General features: G+C 39.5%; 1 protein-coding gene across 1 annotated transcript in view; it reads left to right on the forward strand.

The window, feature by feature from the left end:
- LOC121731689 overlaps nucleotides 1-24,844 on the forward strand; it is a 131,241-nt gene extending 106,397 nt beyond the window's left edge. Inside the window, exons 94-135 of the mRNA XM_042121262.1 lie at nucleotides 20-646; nucleotides 829-1,140; nucleotides 1,427-1,762; nucleotides 2,084-2,383; nucleotides 2,478-2,780; nucleotides 2,857-3,174; nucleotides 3,249-3,569; nucleotides 3,660-3,962; nucleotides 4,056-4,382; nucleotides 4,473-4,772; nucleotides 4,967-5,275; nucleotides 5,527-6,168; nucleotides 6,352-6,984; nucleotides 7,335-7,640; nucleotides 7,735-8,031; nucleotides 8,584-9,243; nucleotides 9,327-9,635; nucleotides 9,731-10,051; nucleotides 10,134-10,439; nucleotides 10,547-10,858; nucleotides 11,056-11,370; nucleotides 11,538-11,864; nucleotides 11,956-12,576; nucleotides 12,667-12,969; nucleotides 13,059-13,361; nucleotides 13,453-13,761; nucleotides 14,031-14,345; nucleotides 14,422-14,721; nucleotides 14,800-15,282; nucleotides 15,368-15,724; nucleotides 16,056-16,262; nucleotides 17,264-17,443; nucleotides 17,746-17,934; nucleotides 18,706-19,470; nucleotides 19,552-19,749; nucleotides 20,059-20,253; nucleotides 20,349-22,448; nucleotides 22,580-22,968; nucleotides 23,101-23,283; nucleotides 23,398-23,668; nucleotides 23,831-24,075; nucleotides 24,161-24,844. Coding sequence (XP_041977196.1) covers nucleotides 20-646; nucleotides 829-1,140; nucleotides 1,427-1,762; nucleotides 2,084-2,383; nucleotides 2,478-2,780; nucleotides 2,857-3,174; nucleotides 3,249-3,569; nucleotides 3,660-3,962; nucleotides 4,056-4,382; nucleotides 4,473-4,772; nucleotides 4,967-5,275; nucleotides 5,527-6,168; nucleotides 6,352-6,984; nucleotides 7,335-7,640; nucleotides 7,735-8,031; nucleotides 8,584-9,243; nucleotides 9,327-9,635; nucleotides 9,731-10,051; nucleotides 10,134-10,439; nucleotides 10,547-10,858; nucleotides 11,056-11,370; nucleotides 11,538-11,864; nucleotides 11,956-12,576; nucleotides 12,667-12,969; nucleotides 13,059-13,361; nucleotides 13,453-13,761; nucleotides 14,031-14,345; nucleotides 14,422-14,721; nucleotides 14,800-15,282; nucleotides 15,368-15,724; nucleotides 16,056-16,262; nucleotides 17,264-17,443; nucleotides 17,746-17,934; nucleotides 18,706-19,470; nucleotides 19,552-19,749; nucleotides 20,059-20,253; nucleotides 20,349-22,448; nucleotides 22,580-22,968; nucleotides 23,101-23,283; nucleotides 23,398-23,668; nucleotides 23,831-24,075; nucleotides 24,161-24,544 — 16,481 coding nt within the window. The 3' untranslated portion in view covers nucleotides 24,545-24,844. The remainder of the gene's footprint in view (nucleotides 1-19; nucleotides 647-828; nucleotides 1,141-1,426; nucleotides 1,763-2,083; nucleotides 2,384-2,477; nucleotides 2,781-2,856; nucleotides 3,175-3,248; nucleotides 3,570-3,659; nucleotides 3,963-4,055; nucleotides 4,383-4,472; nucleotides 4,773-4,966; nucleotides 5,276-5,526; nucleotides 6,169-6,351; nucleotides 6,985-7,334; nucleotides 7,641-7,734; nucleotides 8,032-8,583; nucleotides 9,244-9,326; nucleotides 9,636-9,730; nucleotides 10,052-10,133; nucleotides 10,440-10,546; nucleotides 10,859-11,055; nucleotides 11,371-11,537; nucleotides 11,865-11,955; nucleotides 12,577-12,666; nucleotides 12,970-13,058; nucleotides 13,362-13,452; nucleotides 13,762-14,030; nucleotides 14,346-14,421; nucleotides 14,722-14,799; nucleotides 15,283-15,367; nucleotides 15,725-16,055; nucleotides 16,263-17,263; nucleotides 17,444-17,745; nucleotides 17,935-18,705; nucleotides 19,471-19,551; nucleotides 19,750-20,058; nucleotides 20,254-20,348; nucleotides 22,449-22,579; nucleotides 22,969-23,100; nucleotides 23,284-23,397; nucleotides 23,669-23,830; nucleotides 24,076-24,160) is intronic.
- The last annotated feature ends 293 nt before the right edge of the window (nucleotides 24,845-25,137 follow it).

The raw sequence follows: 25,137 nt of genomic DNA on the forward strand, positions 1-25,137 counted from the left end.
ATAATATTAAAATTTGCAGATCCGGTTGCTGACGTTACACCATGCACTCCTTCACCATGTGGTCCTAACTCTATTTGCAAAGAAATATCCAACGCACCTTCTTGCGCTTGCATGACAGACTTTTTCGGCTCTCCGCCATTCTGCAGACCAGAATGTATTAGTAATAGTGAATGCCCGACACATAAAGCGTGCATTAATCAAAAATGTAAAGACCCCTGTGAAAATGCATGCGGCTCCAATTCACAGTGCAAAACAATAAGTCATTCGCCGATGTGCTTCTGCAAATCGGGATATATCGGAGATCCATTTTCTAGCTGCTACATTCAAAACGAATATATACCAGAAAAATCCTCTCCATGTGAACCTTCACCGTGTGGCTCCAATGCTGTTTGTAAAGAACAAAATTCAGTAGGCTCGTGTTCTTGTTTACCGGACTATCTTGGAAATCCTTATGAAGGCTGTCGCCCTGAGTGTACTATTAATACAGATTGTCCACCAAATAAAAATTGTTTGCGTAATAAATGCCAAGATCCCTGTCCAGGTACGTGTGGAATACTGGCAGAATGTGCTGTAGTAAACCACGTACCAATGTGTTCATGTGTGCAAGGGTATACTGGTGACCCGTATCGTGGATGTCAGATACAAGGTAAATATTTGAAAAGCTAATATACATTTAAATATTATATAATAAGTACTTACACTCTTTTTTATCTATTATTAAAAATACAATACTTATATGTATAATAAATATGGGTTTGCATATGAGACATAATAAAATAATGGCAAAAGTAAATACTAAATTCCTACTTACCTATATTTTTATTACAGAAATAGTCTCGGAGCCTGTAACGCCTTGCACTCCAAATCCTTGCGGTCCCAACAGTATTTGCAAGCCAATGAATGGCCAAAGCGTTTGCTCTTGCATGCCTAATAATATAGGCACACCTCCGGGTTGCAGGCCAGAATGTACTGTAAGCTCGGAATGTTCTATTGGCAGGGCATGTGTCAATCGTAAATGCATTAATCCTTGTCCTGGGCCTTGTGGAATAAATACTGAATGCAAAGTTGTCGCTCACAGTCCTATTTGTATTTGCCGCTCAGGATTCACAGGCGATCCCTTTACTAGATGCTATCAACAAGGTTAGTTGATTTAATTTTATTTACACAAGTGCACGTAGAGAGTACAAATATCGGTTTTCGATTAGGTACATAAGTATTATAAGCTTATGGGTTTTAACTTCTAAGTCTATAATATATTATGTTGGAATCAAGAAGAGAATAAATAAATTACTCTGTAGTATCTTGCAAAATATTATTATAAAAATCTTTCAATTTTTTTTTAATCTTTGGTTTTGCTAAAACTCAATCCAATTAAATTTAAGTTGTTTCTTATAACAGACAGCTATATTAAAATTGTATATTTCAGCTCCAGTACAAATTGTTCCTGAAACACAAAGAGACCCATGTTTACCCAACCCATGTGGAGCAAATGCATTATGTAGAAATATTAATAATTCGCCATCTTGCGCATGCATGCTAGGATTCCTAGGCCTTCCTCCTAATTGTCATCCAGAGTGTACAATCAATCAAGATTGTCCTTCTAACATGGCATGTTTAAATATGAAATGTCAAGACCCTTGTCCAGGAAGTTGTGGACAAAACGCTTTGTGTAATGTTTTCAATCATTTCCCGGCGTGCACATGTCAATCAGGATTTAGTGGGGATCCATTTTCACGATGTTCCCCAGTTCTTCCAGTTCAAGGTATATTAACTAGGTTTTTCATTTCTTATCATTACTAAGCCTTACGATAAAAACACCTCATAAGTCATAAGTCATAACTAATAAGCCATAACTCATAAGTCATAGTCCATAGATATAGCTAGATGAAATTTACAGTACAGTAACTAAGTACACTGAGTAATGTCAACTACACTGCCGTAGTTCAATCATCCGCTAGTCATTATAAAAAAAAATGTGTAAGTACAGCTGATCATCCTTACTTACTCGGTTAAAAGTAATCATTCTCAGCAGCATTGTCCGGGTATTAATATCAATATACGATTTCATTTCCACTTTTTACAGAGGAGAAGCCGAGAGATCCTTGCAATCCATCACCTTGTGGCTTTAATTCGCAATGCAATAATGGAGTATGTTCATGTTTACAAAATTACTTCGGAGATCCCTATTTAGGATGCAAACCAGAATGTGTAAATAATATGGAATGTGCGTTGGACAAGGTGTGCGTTGGTAACAGATGTGTGAACCCTTGCCCAGGCTCATGCGCTTCGACAGCAGAATGCAATGTTTATAACCATGTACCAATATGCACATGTCCTGCAGGAACAACCGGCAATGCATTTTCTGAATGTCGCAAAGTAGAAAGTAAATATTTTTTTATATTTTTTCATATGTATAAATGTATATTTTCTTATAGTATTGATAAATTAATATAAAACTTATTTTCACTATTTTACAGCTGTTCAGGTGATACCCTGTAACCCGAGTCCTTGTGGTCCAAACAGTCAATGCCGACCGGTAAATAATCAGGCAGTGTGTTCATGTTTACCTTCATATATCGGAAGTCCACCTTCTTGCCGCCCAGAATGCACAATCAGTGCTGAATGTCCATTAAATGAAGCTTGCAACAACCATAAATGTATCAACCCATGCAAAGGATCTTGCGGATACGGCGCTAGATGTGAAGTGGTGAATCATAACCCAATATGTTCTTGTCCAGATCAACAAACTGGAGATCCATTTTCAAGGTGTTATCCTATAGGTAAATACATAAAGCTACAGTAAAATTATTTCACCATCCATCTTTTATTTAATAATGCTTATTAATATTATTTCAGTTTCAAGCCCACCGGAACCAATAGATCCTTGTACACCGTCACCTTGTGGCCCGTATTCGATATGCAAAGTTATAGGGGAATCTCCCTCCTGCTCATGTCAAAATGATTTTATTGGATCACCGCCTAACTGCCATCCTGAATGTATCAGCAACTCAGAGTGCTCGAGTAATCAAGCATGCATCAATCAAAAATGTAAAGATCCCTGCCCGGGACCTTGTGGTTACAACTCAGATTGTAAAGTGATAAGTCACGCTCTCGTATGTACTTGTCCTTATGGTCAAACTGGCGATCCTCTCTCGTCCTGCACTCCAGTAAAAGGTAAATAAAGATTTTATAAGTAATGGTTATTATGTCTTTGCTTAATAGGTTTTAACACATTATTATTTTTCTAGATGCTGTAATTGAATACAATTCGCCCTGTGAGCCATCTCCTTGTGGACTCAACGCAGAATGTGTGGAAAGGAATGGAGCGGGGTCTTGCCGCTGCGTCGAATCTTATACTGGGAACCCTTACGAGGGATGTCGTCCTGAATGTGTTATTAATAGCGATTGCAGTTCAAGATTTGCTTGTGTTCAAAATAAATGTAAAGATCCCTGTCCCGGTACCTGTGCACCAAACGGAATTTGCCAAGTCATCAACCACGTGCCCTCGTGTTACTGTCCCCCGGGACTCACTGGCGACCCATACACATACTGCAGAGATAAAATCGAAGGTAACAAATTTAAAAATGCATACTTTTATAACAATTTTTTAAATACATAAAAAAATACAGACTATCCTATACGTGTATTATTATTTACAGATACACCTATTACTGCACCTTGTTCGCCATCGCCCTGTGGTCCTAATAGCATTTGCCGTGAAGTAAATTCACAGTCCGTATGCAGTTGTCAAGAAAGTTATGTAGGGGTCCCGCCTAACTGTCGTCCAGAATGTACGATAAACAGCGAGTGTCCTAGTGACAAATCTTGTATAAATAGAAAATGTGTTGATCCTTGTATAGGACAATGCGGCAGAAATGCTTACTGTAGAGTTATTTCTCATAACCCAATTTGTTCATGTCAAGAACGCTTTACTGGTGATCCTTTCTCACATTGCACTCCACGTAAGTTTGTCATTTTGTTATTTTTTTTTTTATATTAATACAAATACATTAATTTTGAAATGTGTCATAAATAAAATTTCACTTCTTTTATAGATACCATAGCAATTTACACAGAGCCGGTTAATCCTTGTGTACCATCACCGTGTGGACCTAACTCACAATGTCAAGAGCAAAACGGTGTAGCACGTTGCACGTGCATGCCCAACTATATTAGCTCTCCACCACAATGTCGACCAGAGTGCACGATACATTCTGAGTGCAGCCCTATGAAAGCGTGCATAAACAACAAGTGTGCTGACCCATGCCCGGGTGCTTGCGGCCTAAACGCTCTATGCTCTGTCTTTAACCACATGCCGTTGTGTTCTTGTGTGTCAGGGTATACAGGAGACCCATTTACTAGCTGTATTTTAGAAATCCATGGTAGGATTTTCCTTTCTTATTTTCTTAATATTTCAGTTAACCCGCTTAATTTTATATTAATTTTTATAAAATATTATTTTGTAATTTTAGACGAGAGACCGATAGACCCGTGTACTCCATCGCCATGTGGGTCGAATGCAATTTGTGATAATGGTGTTTGCACATGTCTTCCTGAATATCAAGGCGATCCGTACATTGGGTGCAAACCTGAATGTGTATTAAATTCTGACTGTGTAAAAACAAAAGCATGCATTAATAATAAATGTATGGATCCATGTGTGGGAACTTGCGGCAGTGATGCTATTTGTGAAGTGTTTAATCATATACCGATATGTAGCTGTGCGCAAGGGACAACTGGTTCACCGTTCTATTACTGCACCAAAATTATGGGTACGTTTTTTATAACTTATACTTTTTATAAAAGAAATTAGCATACACTTCCAAAATAATTTAAAAAAATATATATGTGCATATTAATACTATATTTATAATATTATAATATAATATTATATAAAAATATATATCTGCATGTTAATACTATATTTATAAATAGTAAAGAATATTTATCTATTGTATACTTTCAGATATTCCAGTTACTACTAATCTTTGTGAACCGACGCCATGTGGACCATATAGCCAGTGTCGTGAATTTAACGGTCATGCTGTTTGTACTTGCATACAAGGGTACATCGGTAACCCTCCAAACTGCCACCCAGAATGTACCGTCAGTTCCGATTGTCCATTAACGAAGGCTTGTTCTAATCAAAAATGTATAGACCCATGTCCTGGAGCATGCGGTCGTAACACTCATTGCGTTGTAGTCAATCATAATCCAATATGTACATGTTTAAATGGTTTCTCTGGAGATCCATTCTCAGTTTGTCAACCAATAGGTAAGTTCAATTGTCTTTACTAATTTTAAAGAGGAAAAGTTAGTTTGCTTATTAGTTTGCACCGAATAGGCACATCTGAGCCGATTTTGATGAAATTTAACGGAAGAACATAATATGATATTTTGTATCGCAGGAAAGTTTACGATTACCGCGGGCTACTGTTTTATGCGCGTAATTATAAGAACTTTCTTTTTAAAATCTCTATTTATAATATGTAATACATTTTATTTGAAAAAAATATCTTATTTCAGCCGCTACTCCACCGCCTAAAATTAATCCATGTTTACCATCACCATGTGGACCTAATTCAGTGTGTACAGAAAACGGAGACAATGCGCAGTGTAGATGTTTGCCGGACTATATTGGTTCACCACCGAGCTGTAGACCAGAGTGTACAAGTAACACCGATTGTAGCACAAATATGGCTTGTATTAATAAGAAATGTAAAGATCCTTGTGTTGGCTCATGTGGATTAAATGCAGAGTGCAGAGTTGTAAGCCATACTCCTATTTGTTTATGTCAACCCAGATATACGGGTGATCCCTTCATATCATGTCATGTAGAAGAAGCACCAGTCATTATTGAAAGACCAACGCCATGTATACCGTCACCTTGTGGTACCAACGCTATATGTAGAGAGCAAAACGATGTTGGATCATGCACGTGTACTCCTGGTTATTTTGGTGATCCATATACGGGATGCAAACCGGAATGTCTATTAAACTCTGATTGCTCAACAAATCTAGCTTGTATGCAAAGCAAATGTCGTGACCCATGCCCCGGAACCTGTGGAATAAACGCACTATGTAATGTAGTCAACCACATACCGAGTTGCATATGTCCGGATCAACACTATGGAGATCCATATAAAATCTGCAACTATAGACCACAAAGTAAGTTACATTACTAAGTAATCAAATAAAAAGATGATCTTAATATTCAGTTTATTACAAATTAACATTATTAAAATAAATTAAATAAAATAACATTAGGTATGTCATGGTATATCCAGAGTATATTATTATTATGGAATTTTCCTGGATTATTAATAATTAACAATTGCTCTTTTTTTCTAGTCGAGAAAACGGATCCCTGCAATCCTTCTCCCTGTGGACCAAATAGTCAATGTAGAGCTCAAAACGAATTGGCAATATGTACTTGTTTGAGCGAATACCAAGGATCACCACCAGACTGTCGTCCCGAGTGCTTAACTAGTTCCGAATGTGCACTTGACAAATTATGCGAAAACTTCAAATGCGTGAATCCTTGTCCCAAAGGTTGCGGTCTTAATACGGAGTGCAGAATAATTAAACACAATCCTATTTGCTCTTGCAAACAAGGATATACTGGCGATCCATTTTCTATTTGCCACAAAATTATCGAATACCAGTCAGTCGACATTCAACCAGTAAATCCATGTGTACCATCTCCTTGTGGGCTAAATTCTGAATGTCGAGAAGTTAATAATATGGCTTCGTGTTCGTGCATTCAAGGATTCTTTGGAAGCCCGCCTAACTGTAAACCAGAATGTGTGGTTAATTCTGAATGTAGTAACAATAGAGCGTGTATCAATATGAAGTGCCAGGATCCTTGTATTGGATCATGTGGGTTCAATGCAATTTGCAGTACAGTAGGTCATGTGCCAGTTTGCTCATGTCCGGAATCATATGGAGGCGATCCATTCACAGCTTGTACTCCTAAACAACCAGGTATACCAGTAGTTATAATAATTAATAGTTTTTTGAATACTAATAAAATACAATTTTCCGTGCACTTTTTCCACTATATGAATTATTAACAAATTACACGTCCAGTTTCGAAATTAATGATCTTAGGTGTACTTAGTGTAGGTAGTACTGGTCGTGTAATTTGTTAATAATTTCATAATATAGTGGAAAAAGTGCACGGAAAATTGTGTTTTATTAGTGTTCAACGTGAATTTCCACCAAGAAACAACAGTACAATCAATTACATATAATAGTTTTTTAATAAAATAAATTTAATTTGATAATAATTAGTAAAACAATTCAAAACATGTAAATGTTTTTCTTATTTTCAGAACCGCAAAAAGACTTTAATTTGTGTAATCCATCTCCTTGCGGACCAAATGCTGTTTGTAGCAGCAATGGAACTTGCACATGCCTACCTGAATTCTTTGGAGATCCATACTTCAATTGTCGTCCGGAATGTGTTCTCAACTCCGATTGTCCTTCAATAAAAGCATGTGTACGAAATAAATGCATTAATCCATGCATAAACATGTGCGGTATGAATGCAGAGTGCAATGTCTATAACCATATCGCCATTTGCAGTTGCCCCAGTGGTATGACTGGAGACGCATTTAGACAATGTTTGAAAGTTGAGGGTAAGTTCCTTACCACTTCTACATGTTCAGTTTTTAATGTTAGTTTCATAAACGTAATGATAATCACGCTAATAATAACTCGTTTATATTTTAGAACCTGAAATTATGCCGTGCGAACCCTCACCATGCGGACCAAATAGCTTATGTAGAAACAGTAACGGTCAAGCTGTCTGCACATGCATAAAGGGATTTATAGGAAACCCGCCTAATTGTCGACCTGAGTGTATTCAAAGCTCAGATTGTTCACCATCTTTGGCCTGCATCAATAGAAAATGTCAAGATCCCTGTCCTGGATCGTGCGGTTCTAACGCAATATGTAATGTAGTTAACCACAATCCTATATGTTCATGTCCTCCAAGATATACAGGATCGCCATTTTCACATTGCTATGGTAAGTTTATAGTTATCAAAATTATTAAACTTTTTAATCGGGACTTAACGCGACTTATTTAAGTAGTAATGCTACTACGAGTACATACGTTTTCTCCCCCTTGACCCCTCCCCCCGTGACCACGGCCGTTGCAACACGGCCGAAACGTCGAGAAAAAGTATGTACTCGTAGTAGCATTACTAATTAAATAAGTCGCGTTAAGTCCCGATTAAAAAGTTTAATTATAATGCAACGCGAAAGTTTAAAATGTTATATCAAAATTATTATTTCGTAAATCACACATCAACAAAGTCTAGGTATATTGGGTATTTTCTGCATGTCTAAAAATCTGCTAGGAATTTCGTTCCGCTGCAAAATTTTAAACGCCATAAAATAAGGTAAGTATTATTCTTCCTTTTGCAGTTTTAGAAAACTCGTCACAGATTTTTAGATATTTCAAAAAATAGTCAATATCTATAGACTTTGCTGATGTGTATACATCTACGAATAATAAAAACTAGAATAGATTTCCTTATAAAGCATAATATTCATCATTCGAAAACTTCTTTGCAGTTACGCAGAATATTATTGAGGAGCATCCCAGCAATCCTTGCGTACCATCTCCGTGTGGACCGAATAGTATCTGTAGGTCATCACCCGACGGCAGCTCCCACGTTTGTTCTTGTTTACCTACATTTGAAGGAGTTCCGCCTCAATGCAGACGAGAATGTTCGTCAAATGAAGAATGTCCATCAGATAAGAGTTGTATAAACTACAAATGTCAAGATCCTTGTCCAGGGTCTTGTGGTCTTAATACATTATGCGCAGTCAGAATTCATACGGTAATGTGTTCTTGTCAAGAAGGCTATTCTGGAGATCCATTCGTGTCATGCTACCAAGTACCTCAGACGATAGAAGCACAAGACCCATGTAATCCAACGCCATGCGGGCCTAATGCTCGTTGCAAAGTTTCCAATATTGGTGCAGCTGCATGCATTTGTGAACCTGGATACTTTGGAAATCCTTACGAATCTTGTAGACCGGAGTGTGTAACAAACAATGATTGTTCTTATAGCAAATCCTGTATAAGAAACAAATGTGAGGACCCATGTCCGGGTGCATGTGGGTCTGTCGCAGAATGTCACGTCATTAACCACCTGCCTTCATGTTCTTGCCCAAGCGGATATACTGGCGATCCATATGCCTTCTGTCACAGAATTATTAATGAACCAGGTAAAACTATTAGTGTGCTAAAATAATATGAGTAATGGTAGAAAAAATTTGGAGAAAAAATTTATGTTACACTTTTTTTTCAGAGCCAAAACCACAAAATCCATGTTTACCAAACCCATGTGGAAGTAATTCAATATGTAAGGACAATAACGGAATAGCTTCTTGCTCTTGCATGCCTGAATATTTCGGAACACCTCCAAGTTGTCGTCCTGAATGTACAGTCAACACTGAATGTTCTGCGACAAAAAGTTGTGTTAGGCATAAATGTGTCGACCCATGCATCGGTGTTTGCGGCCATAATGCTATATGTAGAGTTGTAAATCACTCGCCAATATGTTCATGCAAACAAGAACACGAAGGGGACCCATTTATAAGATGTACCATGATACAAAGTAAGTGCAATGAATCCATAATTATATTGTAAATACTTATCAAAGTAGTGATACAATGTTATAAAAATACTAACGTACATTCTACATTGTTTTAGAAACTCCAGTTGCCGAAGTAAATCCGTGCATACCCTCACCGTGTGGGCCAAATTCGCTTTGTCAGACAGTAAATCAGGCTTCTGTTTGTACATGCATGGAAAATTATATAGGATCACCGCCAAATTGTAGACCAGAATGTACAATTAACTCTGATTGTCCGTATAGCAAGGCTTGCGTAAACCAGAAATGTAAAGATCCATGTATAGGCTCTTGCGGACTACAGACGGTATGTCAAGTGCAACAACATACTGCAATATGCAGCTGTCTAGAAGGATACACTGGCAATCCCTTCGAAAATTGCTACATTAAGGGAGTGATAGGTAAGAATCATAGCACAACAAGAATACAAATTATTATGATGAAAAAAGGTATGCCATATTAATTATATGTTTCCCTTTTTAGAGCAAATTCCAGACGTTTATGACAGTTGCAATCCTAGTCCATGTGGAGCTAATGCGGAGTGTAATGACGGCATATGCTCATGCAAACCAGATTACTTCGGAAATCCCTATCTCAGCTGTCGTCCAGAATGTACCCATAACTCCGACTGTCCACTTAATCAAGCATGTTCAAGAAATAAGTGTATCAATCCTTGTATCAATTTATGTGGCCAAGGCGCAAATTGTGAAGTATACAATCACATACCGATGTGTAGTTGCCCGCCAAAAACCGTTGGAAATGCGTTCTTTTCATGTACTCCGATGAAAGGTAATATTTTTTACCAATTTATTAATTTTGTAATGTACGATTATTTTTTTCTTTTTAATAAGATATAAGTATTCAAACGTTTATGCATAAAAATTATATATTTTCAGATGAAATTGTCAAAACGAATCCTTGTTTACCATCTCCGTGTGGGCCATACAGTGAATGTCGAGCAATCAACGAGCAGGCGATGTGCTCGTGCTTGTTAGGTTACATTGGAGCTCCGCCTTCATGTAGGCCCGAGTGCGTAGTAGATTCTGAATGCACCCTTTCATTGGCTTGTTCGAATCAAAAGTGTATAGATCCATGTCTAGGTTCCTGCGGTATAAATGCAGAGTGCAAAGTTCACGTACATAAACCGATATGCTACTGCCAAAAAGGATTTACAGGAGATCCGTTCTCTCATTGCTCAATTACAAAATGTGAGTATTTTTTGGAAAATTGTTGTCGTTTGGATTAAAATTGGACATATTATTTATAAAATTTACTTTAAATACTACACGTCATTGGATTTCATGGTCATCATTAGGTATTATATTATGGAATGCTATGTTACCTTTTATTGCTCTGTAGTGTTTTATATTTTTTTATTTCTATAATAAATATTCTTCTTTTACAGATGAACCACAGCCAAAACCAACACCGTGTGAACCGTCACCTTGTGGTCCAAACTCTGTATGTAAAGCATCCGGAGAAACGCCATCATGCTCTTGCATGGTCGGGTACTTTGGAAATCCACCGTATTGCAGACCTGAATGTGTCACTAATAGCGACTGCGATTACAACAAATCTTGTATAAATAATAAATGTATCGATCCTTGCATTGGAGCTTGTGGCGCGAATGCCGAATGTCGCATTATTAGTCATTCGCCTCAATGTTATTGCCAAACCGGATATGAAGGAAATCCGTTTGATCAGTGTGTTCCGATAAAAGGTAAGCTATAATTGAATTTTTAAGCAAAAGTAATTTTATTTTCTTAAGAAGATTTAACTTACTATAAAAATATATTATTAGTTATATGAAGTTCTCATATTGAAAGCTACATTTAATGATATATCAAAAATAATGCATGATAATAATTAATTACGTTGGTATTTTAGTCACCGTCACAACACCAATGGAACAAATTCAACCATGCTTACCCAACCCCTGTGGCGCAAATGCTATTTGCCGCGAGCGAAATAATGTCGCAAGTTGTATGTGTATAAGTGGATTCTTTGGTAACCCATACGAGGGATGTAGACCAGAATGTGTGGTAAACTCGGACTGCTCCTCGAGCCTGACGTGCATCAATAATAAATGTCAAGACCCATGTCCAGGTTTTTGTGGTATTAATGCAGAATGCATTACGATTAACCATATACCACAATGTAATTGTTTATCAGGATTAGTTGGAAATCCTTATGAACGCTGTATCCAAAGAGAAGGTAATAGACAACTAGCTCTTTGAATAAAAAATAACATATTTTAAATAGTATTTTGTACTTAAGTACTTATATTTTGTTATAATTTTTGCAGAACCGCCTACTGACCCATGTACTCCATCACCGTGTGGACCATACAGCACATGCCGGACTTCAAACAATCAGGCAATATGTACATGTTTGCCAGACTATATAGGCAACCCACCAAATTGTAGACCTGAATGTGTCACGAGTTCAGAATGTCAATTAAATAAGGCATGTGTTAAACAAAAATGTATAGATCCATGCATCGGTATGTGCGGTGAAAATGCGCAATGTCGCGTTCATCATCATAGTCCATATTGCACTTGTCTTCTCGGATATGAAGGAGATCCATTTATTAGATGTACTCAAGAAAAGCAACAATCTCCAGCGATAAAATCCCCGTGTGAACCTAATCCATGTGGGCCGTTTTCAACATGCAGAGACGTCGCTGGAACTGCCTCTTGCACTTGTTGGCCAGGATACTTCGGCATACCTCCACAATGCTCTCCGGAATGTACAATTAATGAAGATTGTCCCATGAATAAAGCTTGTGTAAGGGAAAAATGTGTTGATCCTTGCATAGGCTCTTGTGCTGCTAATGCAGATTGCCATGCAATGAATCATTTAGCTATGTGCACATGCCGTAAAGGATATCAAGGCGACCCATTTGTAGGATGTTCCGTTGCTGCAGGTATATTTAAATGTTCTCTTTGACTTCTATCACTCTTGTCGTATAATATATTATGCAACGACTAAACTTATTATTTTGTTTTTTTTTCAGATGTTATACCCCATTTAGACCCATGTGAAAGATCGCCTTGTGGTATAAATGCGGTTTGTGATAATGGAACTTGCTCATGTATACCTAATTATCATGGCAATCCGTACTTTGAATGTCGACCAGAATGTACAAGTGATGCGGATTGCAATAAAAATTTAGCTTGTGTCAATTATAAATGTGTAAATCCGTGTATAAACGCTTGCGGTCTTAACGCAGTTTGCAACGTATATAATCACTTGGCTATTTGCGAGTGTCCGAGCCCTCTAAGTGGAGATCCTTTTATCTCGTGCCATATTATAACAGGTATTGCAATTAATTTAAATATCGGACAGATCATATATTTTAACTATTAAGTATACAAATATATTATATTACAAATGTTTTTTTTTCAGCTACAGTTGTCTCTGATCCGTGCACACCAAACCCCTGTGGTCCAAACACAATATGTCGCGCAGATGGTACAGTAGCACACTGCTCTTGCCGACCCACAATGTTGGAGGAATCACTGGGATGTCGACCGGAATGTCGAATAGACTCAGATTGTCCATCAGACCGTGCTTGCCGAAACAGAAAGTGTCAAGATCCTTGTCCAGGATCGTGTGGTGCCCATGCATTATGTCAAACTCGGTTACATTCACCTATCTGTAGTTGCCCGGTTCTTTATACCGGTGATCCATTTACTCGTTGTTTACCAGGTAACATCATTATTTTATTAATTTAGATTAAAAATTATTTTAATATTGTTATGAATTTATGATTATTATCTGATACATAATATGTTAACAGTATCCCAGACGGAGATTGAAGAAAAGTCAAAGTGTTCAAATTGCGGACCGAATGCGGAATGTGTGAATGGCGTTTGCAAATGTCGCATCAATTATCTCGGCAGCCCACCATTGTGCCACATTGAATGCATAAGATCAAGCGATTGTGACTGGCGCCATTCATGTTTAAATAGACGATGCGTAGATCCGTGTCCAGGCGCCTGTGGTCAAGGCGCGATCTGTACAGCAGTAGCTCACGAACCACGATGCAGTTGTCCCTCGGCCTCTACCAGCAATCCCCTTATAGAATGTCACCCCATCGAAAATATTCGTAAGACAGATTCAACTGGAAGAATAGCTTGTGACGCCCAGAACTCTAACAAATAAATTTATTGCTATATACGACTTATTAGGGAAATCTAATTAGACAAACTCGTAATTTCACATTTAAAACTTAGGCATGGGTTTTTTTTGTGGAAGCGAGTGAGTCTTACGTTTTCGACGTAGGCCATCGGATGAAAATAATATAGCTTATTGCATTTGCTTTGTTGTATCGTTACATGTATAAAATATTATAATAATCAAAACATAATTTTACAGCTAAACCACCTAATGATCCATGTATTCCGTCACCATGCGGTCCCGGTGCAATATGTCGCAGCAGTGGGTCTGGAGCCACCTGCGAGTGCGAACTTGGCCTAAGGGGTGATCCGTACACAGGCTGTCGTCCAGAATGTGTAGCAGATTCCGATTGCTCACCTAGCCGCGCATGTATACGATCACACTGCCGGGACCCATGTGAGGGTACCTGTGGAGTTGGAGCCGAATGTGAAACCGTTAATCATATTCCTCAATGCTCATGTCCATCTGGAACAAGAGGAAATGCTTTCGAAAAATGTGAAGTCGTTATTCCAGGTACATTTATTCAGTTAGTAATCAAGCAGCCTTTATAATTTTACAATTTTTTAACAATAAATTGTTTATTTTATAGTCCCGCCGTGTACACCGTCCCCCTGCGGACCGGGTGCCTTATGTACAGTAGCAGGTAACAAAGCAATATGCTCCTGCCCTATCGGCACAAGTGGGGACGCATCATCTACGGGATGCAGACCAGAATGTGTTGTTAGCTCGGAATGCCCAAGAGATCGGGCATGCGTGCGCAACAAATGTATAGACCCATGTATTAATACTTGCGGCAATGGAGCAATGTGCAGAGTTTTCGACCACGCACCGATATGTTCATGTCCTCCATCTACAACCGGTGATCCATTTATTGACTGCAGAGCAAAAGGTAAAATTTCGTTCACCAAACAAACCCTTTGTATATGTATAAATCAGGTATGATAATTATTATTTTTTATGTTTACAGTACCACCTACTGCCGGAACACCAACAGTATATGATCCGTGTGACCCCAACCCATGTGGTCCGTATGGCATATGTCGTGATGGTTTCTGCACATACCCAGAATGTATCGTCAACGACGATTGTCCTGGTGACAGGTCTTGTATCAACAGAAAATGTGGAGATCCTTGCGTAAATGCTTGTGGTATAAATGCAATTTGTACCGGCGTTAGACATGCAGCAGTGTGTTCATGTCCAGCTGGATACACGGGCTATCCGTTTGTACGTTGTGAACGTATTTCTATAAGCACTCCCACTCCACCAGTCGTTGAATGTACAACCGACGACCAGTGCGCGGATAATGCAGCTTGTATCGATACAAGATGCTCTCCAGTTTGTGGGCCTTCCAACTGCGGATTCAACGCCAAATGCATCGCGCGACAACATCGTGCTAGTTGTACGTGTCTGCCCGGATTCGAGGGCAATGCTTACACAGGATGCTATTCCGGTAAATTTATTTTTGGCGTATATTTTCTATGTCTAACTGACACTATCAAAGAAGATTTGCAAACAATATTTTTACTTTGTTTCAGTACAATGTCATAGTAACAACGATTGTCCAGACGATGAAAGTTGTGAAAGTGGTTCTTGCGTAAAGGTTTGCTCGAGAATGCGATGTGGATCTGAGGCTCACTGCGTAGCTCGTGGTCACTCTGCATCTTGCGAATGCGACTCCGGCACTCGTGGTAACCCATATACGGGATGTCGTCGCGATGAATGCACCCGCGATGAAGACTGCCCTCAATGGCTTGCTTGTATACATAACACTTGCCAAAATCCATGCATCGGCTCGTGTGCTCCAAGCGCAGTTTGTACTGTAGTCCGACACGCACCAATTTGTGAATGCCCACGTGGTACTCGTGGGAATCCCAGAACAGATTGTAAACCAGGTTCGTAGAATTTTTTAAAATGTCTACTGTTAAATTACTACATTTTATTATTACGACTGTTTTGTAATAAGATTTAGGGCCTGATTCACTACTTCCTGGTAAGTGCCGGATAGGCTATCTACCACTTAACTTGACAGATAGAGTATGGAGAATATGTCAAAAAGTTGTGGATAGCCTATCCGGCACTTTATCAGGAAGTAGTGAAACAGGCCCGATATAAAAAAAAATATTTTGTGTATATCTATCACATCTGCAAACGACTAAATCGATTTGATAAGTCGTAATGTAACTGATTTATAATAATTTATTGACAATTACTTTGTTGCTTTAGATAAACAATTTGACACGGAATGTACCAGCGATGCTGAGTGTGGACCAGGCTTCGCATGTTTACGAGGAAATTGCAAAAATCCTTGCGAGCAAACGTCCTGCGGTGTCCGAGCCATATGCCGCGTAGCCAATACCTTACCGTTCAGAACACTCGTGTGTGAATGTCCGAAACCATTAACTGGAGACGCTTCGGTACAGTGTAATCCACGTAAGTATTGTATATCGGCACTAGGATGCCCATGATATTGTAACGTTGCTTTTTTTAGCTTTCAGCATCCAGCATATTATCTATTTTGCGCAACTGAATAAAATAATTATTACAAAAGTTACGCAGATTTTTCAACAAACAACCAAAACGACGAAGTACCTAGAGTTGATGCTCATTGGTATGTTTTTTATGTCCCTGGTTCGTGGGATAAACAATACTATAAGCAGAAGGATTTTCTCTTGTATATACACATACAACATAACTATATACACTCTTAGTATAATGTATATAAAATACCTATTCATAAAGCACAGTATGCATGACTACGAATTTTCAAAATTAAATTCAAATGAAACTTACATTTAACCCATTTACTTATAGAGATATTTACATAGCGCATAACTATTTAAGGTCCGTTATCTTTTATTTTCTGTCAAGTGACTCTTCCAATATCGCAGAAAAATAAGATTAGACCTCATATTGTGGTTATTCGCTGTCTATACAGTATTTATTTTTATTAGTAAGAGGGATTGTTTTCTATGTAATTTGTAAACTACTTAATGTTCCCAATAAATAATGGAGACTAAGGGCCTGTTTCACCACTTTCTGATAAAGTGCCTAATAGGCTATTCACTACTTTTTGACAGATTCTCCATACTGTATCTGTCAAGTTAAATGGTAGATAGCCTTATCAGGAAGTGGTGAAACAGGCCCTTAGCATTTTAAACTTTCGCGTTGCATTATGATTAAAACTTTTTAATCAGGACTTAACGCGACTTGTATATTCAAGTAGTAATGCTACTACGAATACATGTTTTTTCCCGACGTTTCGGCCGTGTTGCAACTTGCAACGGCCGTGGTCACGAGGGGACTGACGGGTTATATACTCGTAGCAGCATTACTATTTGAATAAGTCGCGTTAAGTCCCGATTAAAAAGTTTTAATTAATGGAGACTTTCCGTAAATCCATTCGTAGATATTAACTGAATTGCATATTACAGAGGGTGAGTGCAGAGAAGATTCAGAGTGTGGCGACGAAGAGAAATGTACCAACAGCCGTTGTACAAGCGCTTGTGCGGGCGCGTGCGGAGTGGGCGCCGAGTGTCGCGCGAGTGGCCACCGCGCTTCGTGCACTTGCCTACCACCACTACAAGGAAACCCTAACATCGCTTGCAAACTAAGTAAGTTTATGTTATCCATTTAGTATTTTTACGCACCTAAGCCGTTAAACCGATTTTGATATGAAGAATTTTGATATGAAGATGCATACTTTAAATCTCGAAAGAGGTTATAGTGTAGTCTTTAGATAAACGAAGTTCTGTGAACATGTATTATAATATTAAAACGTTAATTAATAAAATGTTTGTAAAAGTAAGTAAATATAATGTAATATATTATCTTACTTTCGAATTAAGATAATATAACATTAAGAGCACACTAAAATAAGTAAAATGAAATAATTATAAATATACCTTTTTTTCAGATGTAACGAGTGACGTCTGCACGTCGGAAGCTCAATGCGGTCTCGCTGAAGCCTGCATAGGTGGACGTTGTACGTCAGCCTGCGCAGGCGCCTGCGGAGCGGGAGCTTTGTGCGAGCCTCGCCTTCATCGCGCGCACTGCCGCTGTCCACCTGGAACCGCCGGAGACCCAGCTCGCGCCTGTTTTACACGTAAAAACCTTATATTTAAAATTCTCGTGTTGCGACGCTTAAACGGTTAAACCAGTGGTACTCAACGTTTTTTGGTGCCGTACCCAAAGGGTGAAAACCGGACCCTATTTAAACTAAGACTTCGTTGTCTGTGCATCTGTCTTTCTCCAGGCTGTATCTCAAGAACTTCTAATTGCTGAAGTTTAGCACTTTTTACAGATGTTGCCGGTATAACAACAATAAAATTAATATTTAAGGGGAACCCTTCGCGCGCGAGTCCGATTCGCACTTGGCCAATTTTTTTATACGGACCACAAACGTTTTAGTCTTGACGTCGCGGACCGCAACCAATTTTTTAGGATTAAAATAATAATGTTCTTCAAAATTAGCTATTAGAAAGTGGAAAAATTTTTATGACTTTCATGACGATTTTGCACTATTTTGCCGGTGGGCGTGAATTTCAAAATGGTTTAACTTCACGCGGGCCACTGATAAAGTCCCGGCAGGCCGCATGCGGGTATAGCTAGGCTAGATCGATTGTATTAAAATTTTGTGTAAATTGTTAATTATTTACCACAGCCAACATCTATTTTTCATTCTCCAAATAACCAAACCGCGCACAGTCCTAAATCGTACTATCAAAGTCTTCCTGAGATCAGCATGACATAAGCAATATAATATAATCAAAATAAACATAATATATTTTTATTATGCTACTAATACGCAAAGTTTAAAATTAAAGAAGCGATTTATGTAAGTTGTGAATTATTTGCATGTTTTTTTTATTTCCAGCGGAGTGCACCTCGGATGACAACTGTCCCTTCGACAAGAGTTGTCTTAACGGCTACTGCCAAGACCCCTGCGCCCTGGCACGACCGTGCGGTCGCGATGCGACCTGTGAAGTTGTGGCTCACGGAGCCACTTGCCGGTGTCCACCAGGCATGCAGGGCGATCCCCGACGAGCTTGCATATCTGCTGTGTGTCACTACAACGAAGATTGCGATGAAAGCCAAGTTTGTGATCGGCAAAACAGAGTATGTCAATCGGCGTGTTCTGAAAGCGCTTGCGCATCTGGTGCTCTATGTACGGCTAGGCTTCACAGACCTATATGCGCATGTCCACCCGGACTCACTGGAGACGCATACGTCCACGGTTGCTCCACCTTACAGATCACACAGGAGTGTTCAACAGATTCTGACTGTCCGAGACCTCTGGGCTGTGTCAATACGAAGTGTGTGGATTTATGTTCTAGTCAACCTTGCGACCCAGGTCTGAATTGTAAAATAGTAGACATACTGCCTTTACGCGCTGTAGCATGCGTGTGTCCTGACGGTGGACGTGTGGCACCAGACAACGGATGTAGAGCTCCACCGGAAGCAGAATGCTCAGCCGATTTAGACTGCCTGAATAGTCAAATGTGTCAACGCGGAAACTGCATAGACGCCTGCAGAGCAGCACCTTGCGGATATAATGCACTATGTGAATCGATCGATCACGCATCTCGGTGCTCATGCCCGACAGGGTATATTGGAAACCCTCGATTTGAGTGTAATCCAGGTAAATTAAAATTATTTTTTTAATTAATTTCATAAACGTAAACTGGAAAAACCACTCAATAACTTAATTTTTTATATACAGAGTCAAGACAACCAACTATTTGGGAATGTTATAACGACGACGAATGTGGAACCGAACAGGCTTGCGTTGATCGTAAATGTATCAATCCTTGCATCGATACTTGCGGTATTGGCGCTCTTTGCCGAGTAATAGACCACAAGTCTCAATGCACTTGCCCCAAGGGCTACACCGGTGATGCTCTAAAACGATGCAGCCCACGTAAGTTCTCTAGGATATAAATATCTAAATCATTTATAAATTTGAGACACAAAGATATAAATTGGTTAGTAATAATATGACGTATAGAACATGTCGGATTTTGGCTGGATTATTTACTGTATGTGCTAGAAAACGCCCTCTGCTCCGACCTTTGCGTAATATGTCCTGTTATTTAAATGAAATGCCTGTTGATATAATAAGCTATAATTTATGTTTCTTACTGTTTTGTCTTTAAATAGTTCAAACAAATATGTAAATAAATTCACACACCTATGCCAGCATTATATTCAAATTGATAAATATTTACAGCATCTCAAGACAAGCAAACACCGATAGGATGTAAAGTCAATTCAGACTGTCCACTATCACAAGCCTGCATAAACAGTGTTTGTGCTGATCCGTGCGCATGCGGCAGAGACGCAGAGTGTACCGTCAACAGACATCATCCAGTTTGTTCTTGTAAAGCAGGTTATTCAGGAAATCCGTATATAGGCTGTCTTAAGGGTATGTATGATTATTATTGGCTATAAATAGGTTAATTGATATCTTATTTAACAGAAACATATTAAACAACGTTTTTTTTTTTTATTTTTTTTTAGGTGAATGCTCAACAGATTCTGACTGTCCTAACAGCGACACGTGTTATAACGGAGCCTGTGTTAGTCCTTGCTTGGTGGAAGCGCCATGTGCTATAAGCGCTGAATGTTACGGTAAAGACCATAGACCTTACTGCCGTTGTCCATCAGGAACAACTGGGGACCCCTATACAAAATGTCGACCAAGTGAGTGCGAAATCGACGCAGATTGTAATGACGACAGCGTATGTGTTAAGGAAACTTGTCAAAAAGCTTGCTCTGTTGATGGGCTCAACCCTTGTGCAATTAATGCTATATGTTTTGCTAGAAACCATATTGCCTCCTGCAAATGTCCTCCATCTCTACCAATAGGAGATCCATTGACACATTGTGAAAAACCAGTAGTCATAGAACAACCAGAATGTGTAATGGATAATGATTGTCCAAGTGGTCAAGCTTGTCTACGAAATGCATGCCGAGATGCTTGTTTAGAACTGAAACCATGCAAAGGTAACGCACGTTGTAGTGTATCGGACAGTGTTCCTTTCCGAACAATGATTTGTCGCTGTCCCGAAGGCTTTATACCTGATGAAGACGGTAATTGCAAATCAGCTCAACTTCCACCACACAGTTGCTCGTCGGATCAAGATTGTTCAGAAAAGGACTCCTGTATTAACAGAATTTGTCGCAATCCTTGTAACTGTGGTGAAAACGCCGAATGCTTTATCAGAGACCACAGACCCGTTTGTTCTTGCCGAGAAGGCTTTGATGGCAATCCATATACCGCATGCCGCGTTGTTGGTTGTCGCATAGACTCTGAATGCAGTTCAAAGGAAGCCTGTATTAACGGTAACTGTATAAGCCCTTGTTTGCTGAATAGTACTTGTGGTTCGAACGCCGAATGTTACGTCGAAAGGAATCGTCCACTTTGCCGTTGTCGTCTTGGATTCGAAGGTGACGCTTACATAGGTTGCAATAGTATCGAATGCAGAACCAACGGAGACTGTCCACAAGACAAACAGTGTCGGGCACATAGATGCATTAATCCGTGTCTCGCTAGCAACATATGCGGTAATGAAGCAAACTGTCTAGTAAGAAACCATATGGCAGTCTGTAAGTGTAATTCGGGATTGATTGGAAATCCATATATTGAGTGCAGGCGAGAGATCACTGCCGAATGTTACGTTGACGGCGATTGTCCACATAAATTAGCGTGCTTATCTTCAAAATGCGTTAATCCATGTACAACTTTACACCCGTGCTCTACACCTGCCCAATGTGAAGTATCGCCGACATTACCGGTCCGCACGATGCTTTGCTCTTGCCCACCGGGATATGTTAGTAGTGGAGGGGGACAATGTCGACCAGCAACACCGATTTCTGATATTGCTTGCGAAATAGACAAGGATTGCACATCAAATCATGCGTGTGTGTCATCGGTATGCAAAAACCCCTGTGACTGCGGACCGAATACAGACTGTGAAATTAAAGACCACAAACCTATTTGTGCTTGTCGGCCAGGATACATAGGCGATCCTAGAACAGGTTGTTACGAAATCAAGTGTCAAAGTAACAGTAACTGTGAAGACGACGAAACTTGCATAAACAACAGATGTGTTCCAGCATGCGCTGTCGAACCAGACGTTTGTGGCAAGTTTGCTGAATGTTACGGTATTGAACATCGGGCATCTTGTAGATGTCAAATAGGTACTTCAGGAAATCCAATTGCGGCTTGCACTCCAATAAGTTGCCGCGCTAACTCTGACTGCCCAACTGATAAATCTTGTATTAACGCTAAATGTATCGAACCTTGCGTCGCTGATACTTGCAACGCACCGGCCGAGTGTCGCGTGCACGTCCATGAAGCGTTCTGCGTTTGCCCACCTGGATACGTAACCTCAGAAAATGGTTGTAATAAAACGAATACACGTTGTAATTTCGATATTGATTGCCCGCCAGCCACGGCCTGCTATGATGGCAAATGTGTTAACCCATGCTTGGACAATCCTTGCGGTACTAATGCAGAATGTAAAGTAATAGAAACATTCCCAGTCAAAACGATGACCTGCGAATGTTTGCCCGGTTATAGAGGAAGTCCACTCGTGGAGTGCACACCGTACAAACGTAAGTTGTTTAAATAAGTATTTTCTTATAGTTAATTTATTTTACACTTAAATATTTTAACTTGTGGTACCCAGACCATTTATTTTTTAGCACAATAATTTTAGTAAAATTGTATCAATTTTAATTTTCAGCACCTATCACCAAATGTGTTCAGGGACAAGGAGTAAATGAATACGGGGAATGTATACCTTGTATTGAAACTGAAGGTCGTGTCGTAGACGGACGGGGTAGATGTGTTTGTGATGCGGACCGAGGATATACAGCCCGAGGCGAAGTATGCATACCAATCGGATGCCGCAGTGACAACGAATGTGACGACGCCTCCCAATGTATCAATGGAAAATGTGTACATGCATGTGAAGCAAATCCGTGCGGCGTACATGCAACCTGTGATGCCGTAGGACACAAATCTCGATGCACATGCATAACCGGATATGTTGGAAACCCAAGAGTTTACTGCAATTCCACTCCTCCGACTAACATGACATATCGCACAGACTTCCCATTGCCGGATATGCAGGTAATTATTTACTAATAATATAATACTGCTTATACTATTGATAAAATAATTAAAACTTAGAAAAAATATTTATTCAAATATTGAAATAAAAGAAATATGTTTTACAGTAATTGTAATTTAAATGTTATTTAGGTTCGCTGTCTAGCAAACGGTGTAAGTGTCAACTTAAAGATACAAGACTTTAATGGAGTACTCTATGTGAAAGGATATAGCAAAGATGAAAAATGTAGACTAATTGTCCATACGTCCGCAAAGGAGGAAAGACCAGTAGACTTTACAGTTTACTTTGGAGATTGCGGATTAGTTCATGTCAATGTAAGTCATGTCCTTTGTAGATAATTATTTCATTTTCATAAATTAAGCATAATAATATCATGTTTTTGTGAATAGTAAAATATGAAGTTACATAGATTGTTTTTATTATTTCAGGGATTAGCGAGCTTCGTGCTTGTAATGCAAAAACATCCTAAGCTAGTGACATCTAATGCTAAAGCCTTCCATATCAAATGTATATATCAGACTGGAGAACAGAATGTGACGCTCGCATTTAACGTATCTATGCTCACTACCGCCGGCACCATAGCCAACACAGGCCCACCCCCAACATGCTCAATGAGAATAGTTTCAAAAACCGGAGACGAAGTTAATTCCGCAGAAATCGGTGAAAACTTGGTCTTGCAAGTTGATGTTGAGCCATCAAGTAAGAACTAATTTTAATTACATTAGTATTATATTATTCTGAAATTACTGCATTCCAATTTAAATATTTATGTATTATAAAATGCTAAAATAACAATAATAATAAATTGATAATAAATTAATAATAAAGATGTCTATAACAATGATAATTACTGTATTCTAGGTATTTACGGCGGATTTGCACGTAGTTGCGTAGCAAAAACTAGTGAAGTATCGACAAACACAGAAAACGAATATACAGTAACAGATGAAGATGGATGCGCCACTGATGCTGCTATCTTTGGAGAATGGGAACGAAGCGAAGACGGAATGTCTTTAAGGGCGGCTTTCAACGCTTTCAAGTTCCCCAGCAGCGATAATATACGATTCCAATGTAACATACGTGTGTGCTTTGGAAAATGTCAACCGGTGAGTAAATTAATTATCTACTAGTGACCAAATAACAAATCAATCAATTCGGATGTTTTGAAACTAATATTTTTCTCAAATGCAGGTAAATTGTCGAGGAATCGATGCGTTTGGAAAACGCAAGAAGAGAGAAGCGATCGACACAAGTGGGTCCTTAACAGGACAACTTCGAGAAGAAGTGATGGTCGAGTCTAATCAAATACTGACGCTCGAGCGACGCGATCCGTCGCGGGCGGCTCGCCAGCGAGACGGCGGCGTCGCGAGTGCAGGCGTCGGCGGCGCCGGCGCCGGGGATGTGTGCGTGTCAGCGGCGGGCTTGGCCGTGGCGCTAGCGTTGACGGCGCTGCTGGCGCTGGTAGCGGTGGCGGCGGCGGTAGCGTGCTGGCTGGTGGCGTGGAGACGCGCGCGGCCGCCCCCCGCGCCCCTGCCGCACCCGCCTGACTTCCCTAATCCACTGTTCCAGCGCTAAGCTGGCCCTAGTCCGCGCCCCGCTCCTCCGCCGGCGCCGGGCGGTGTCGGCTATTTCTTCCCTCTTTGGCTTCTATCTGTAGCGCCGCCGGAGGACCGACGGGCGAGGGCGCCGCGAGCGCCATCCCTCACGCACTCGCCGCGCCCTGCTTTAACTTTAAACGTAACTTAACTTGTGTCATTTTTAATTAGATTCGTCGTCTCTTTATAAGCTTTGTGATAGATAATCGAATTCACCATGAACTATGTATAAAATAATTATTGACTTTAGTACGTAAGGAAATATTAATAAAAAAATAATAATGAATGAACGATGTTTTAATTCCGTTTAAAGTTATCGAGACATAACAATGAAAATTACTAAGATCGCTAGGTCGATACCGCACTAGGAAATAACATACTACTGAGTACAGCGGAGCGACTCGACACGTCACACGTCACAGTAACTTACAGTGGTGTAGTCACACCCAAATATTCTTTGTATTCACACACACATTCACATATTATAAAACAAAGTCGCTTTTTTCTCTCATGTCCCTTTGTTCCCTTTAATCTTTAAAACTTTAATAGCTTTATAAGTATAATAACATTCAT

Source organism: Aricia agestis, chromosome 11, assembly GCF_905147365.1.
Source record: "Aricia agestis chromosome 11, ilAriAges1.1, whole genome shotgun sequence".
Classification (NCBI taxonomy): domain Eukaryota; kingdom Metazoa; phylum Arthropoda; class Insecta; order Lepidoptera; family Lycaenidae; genus Aricia; species Aricia agestis.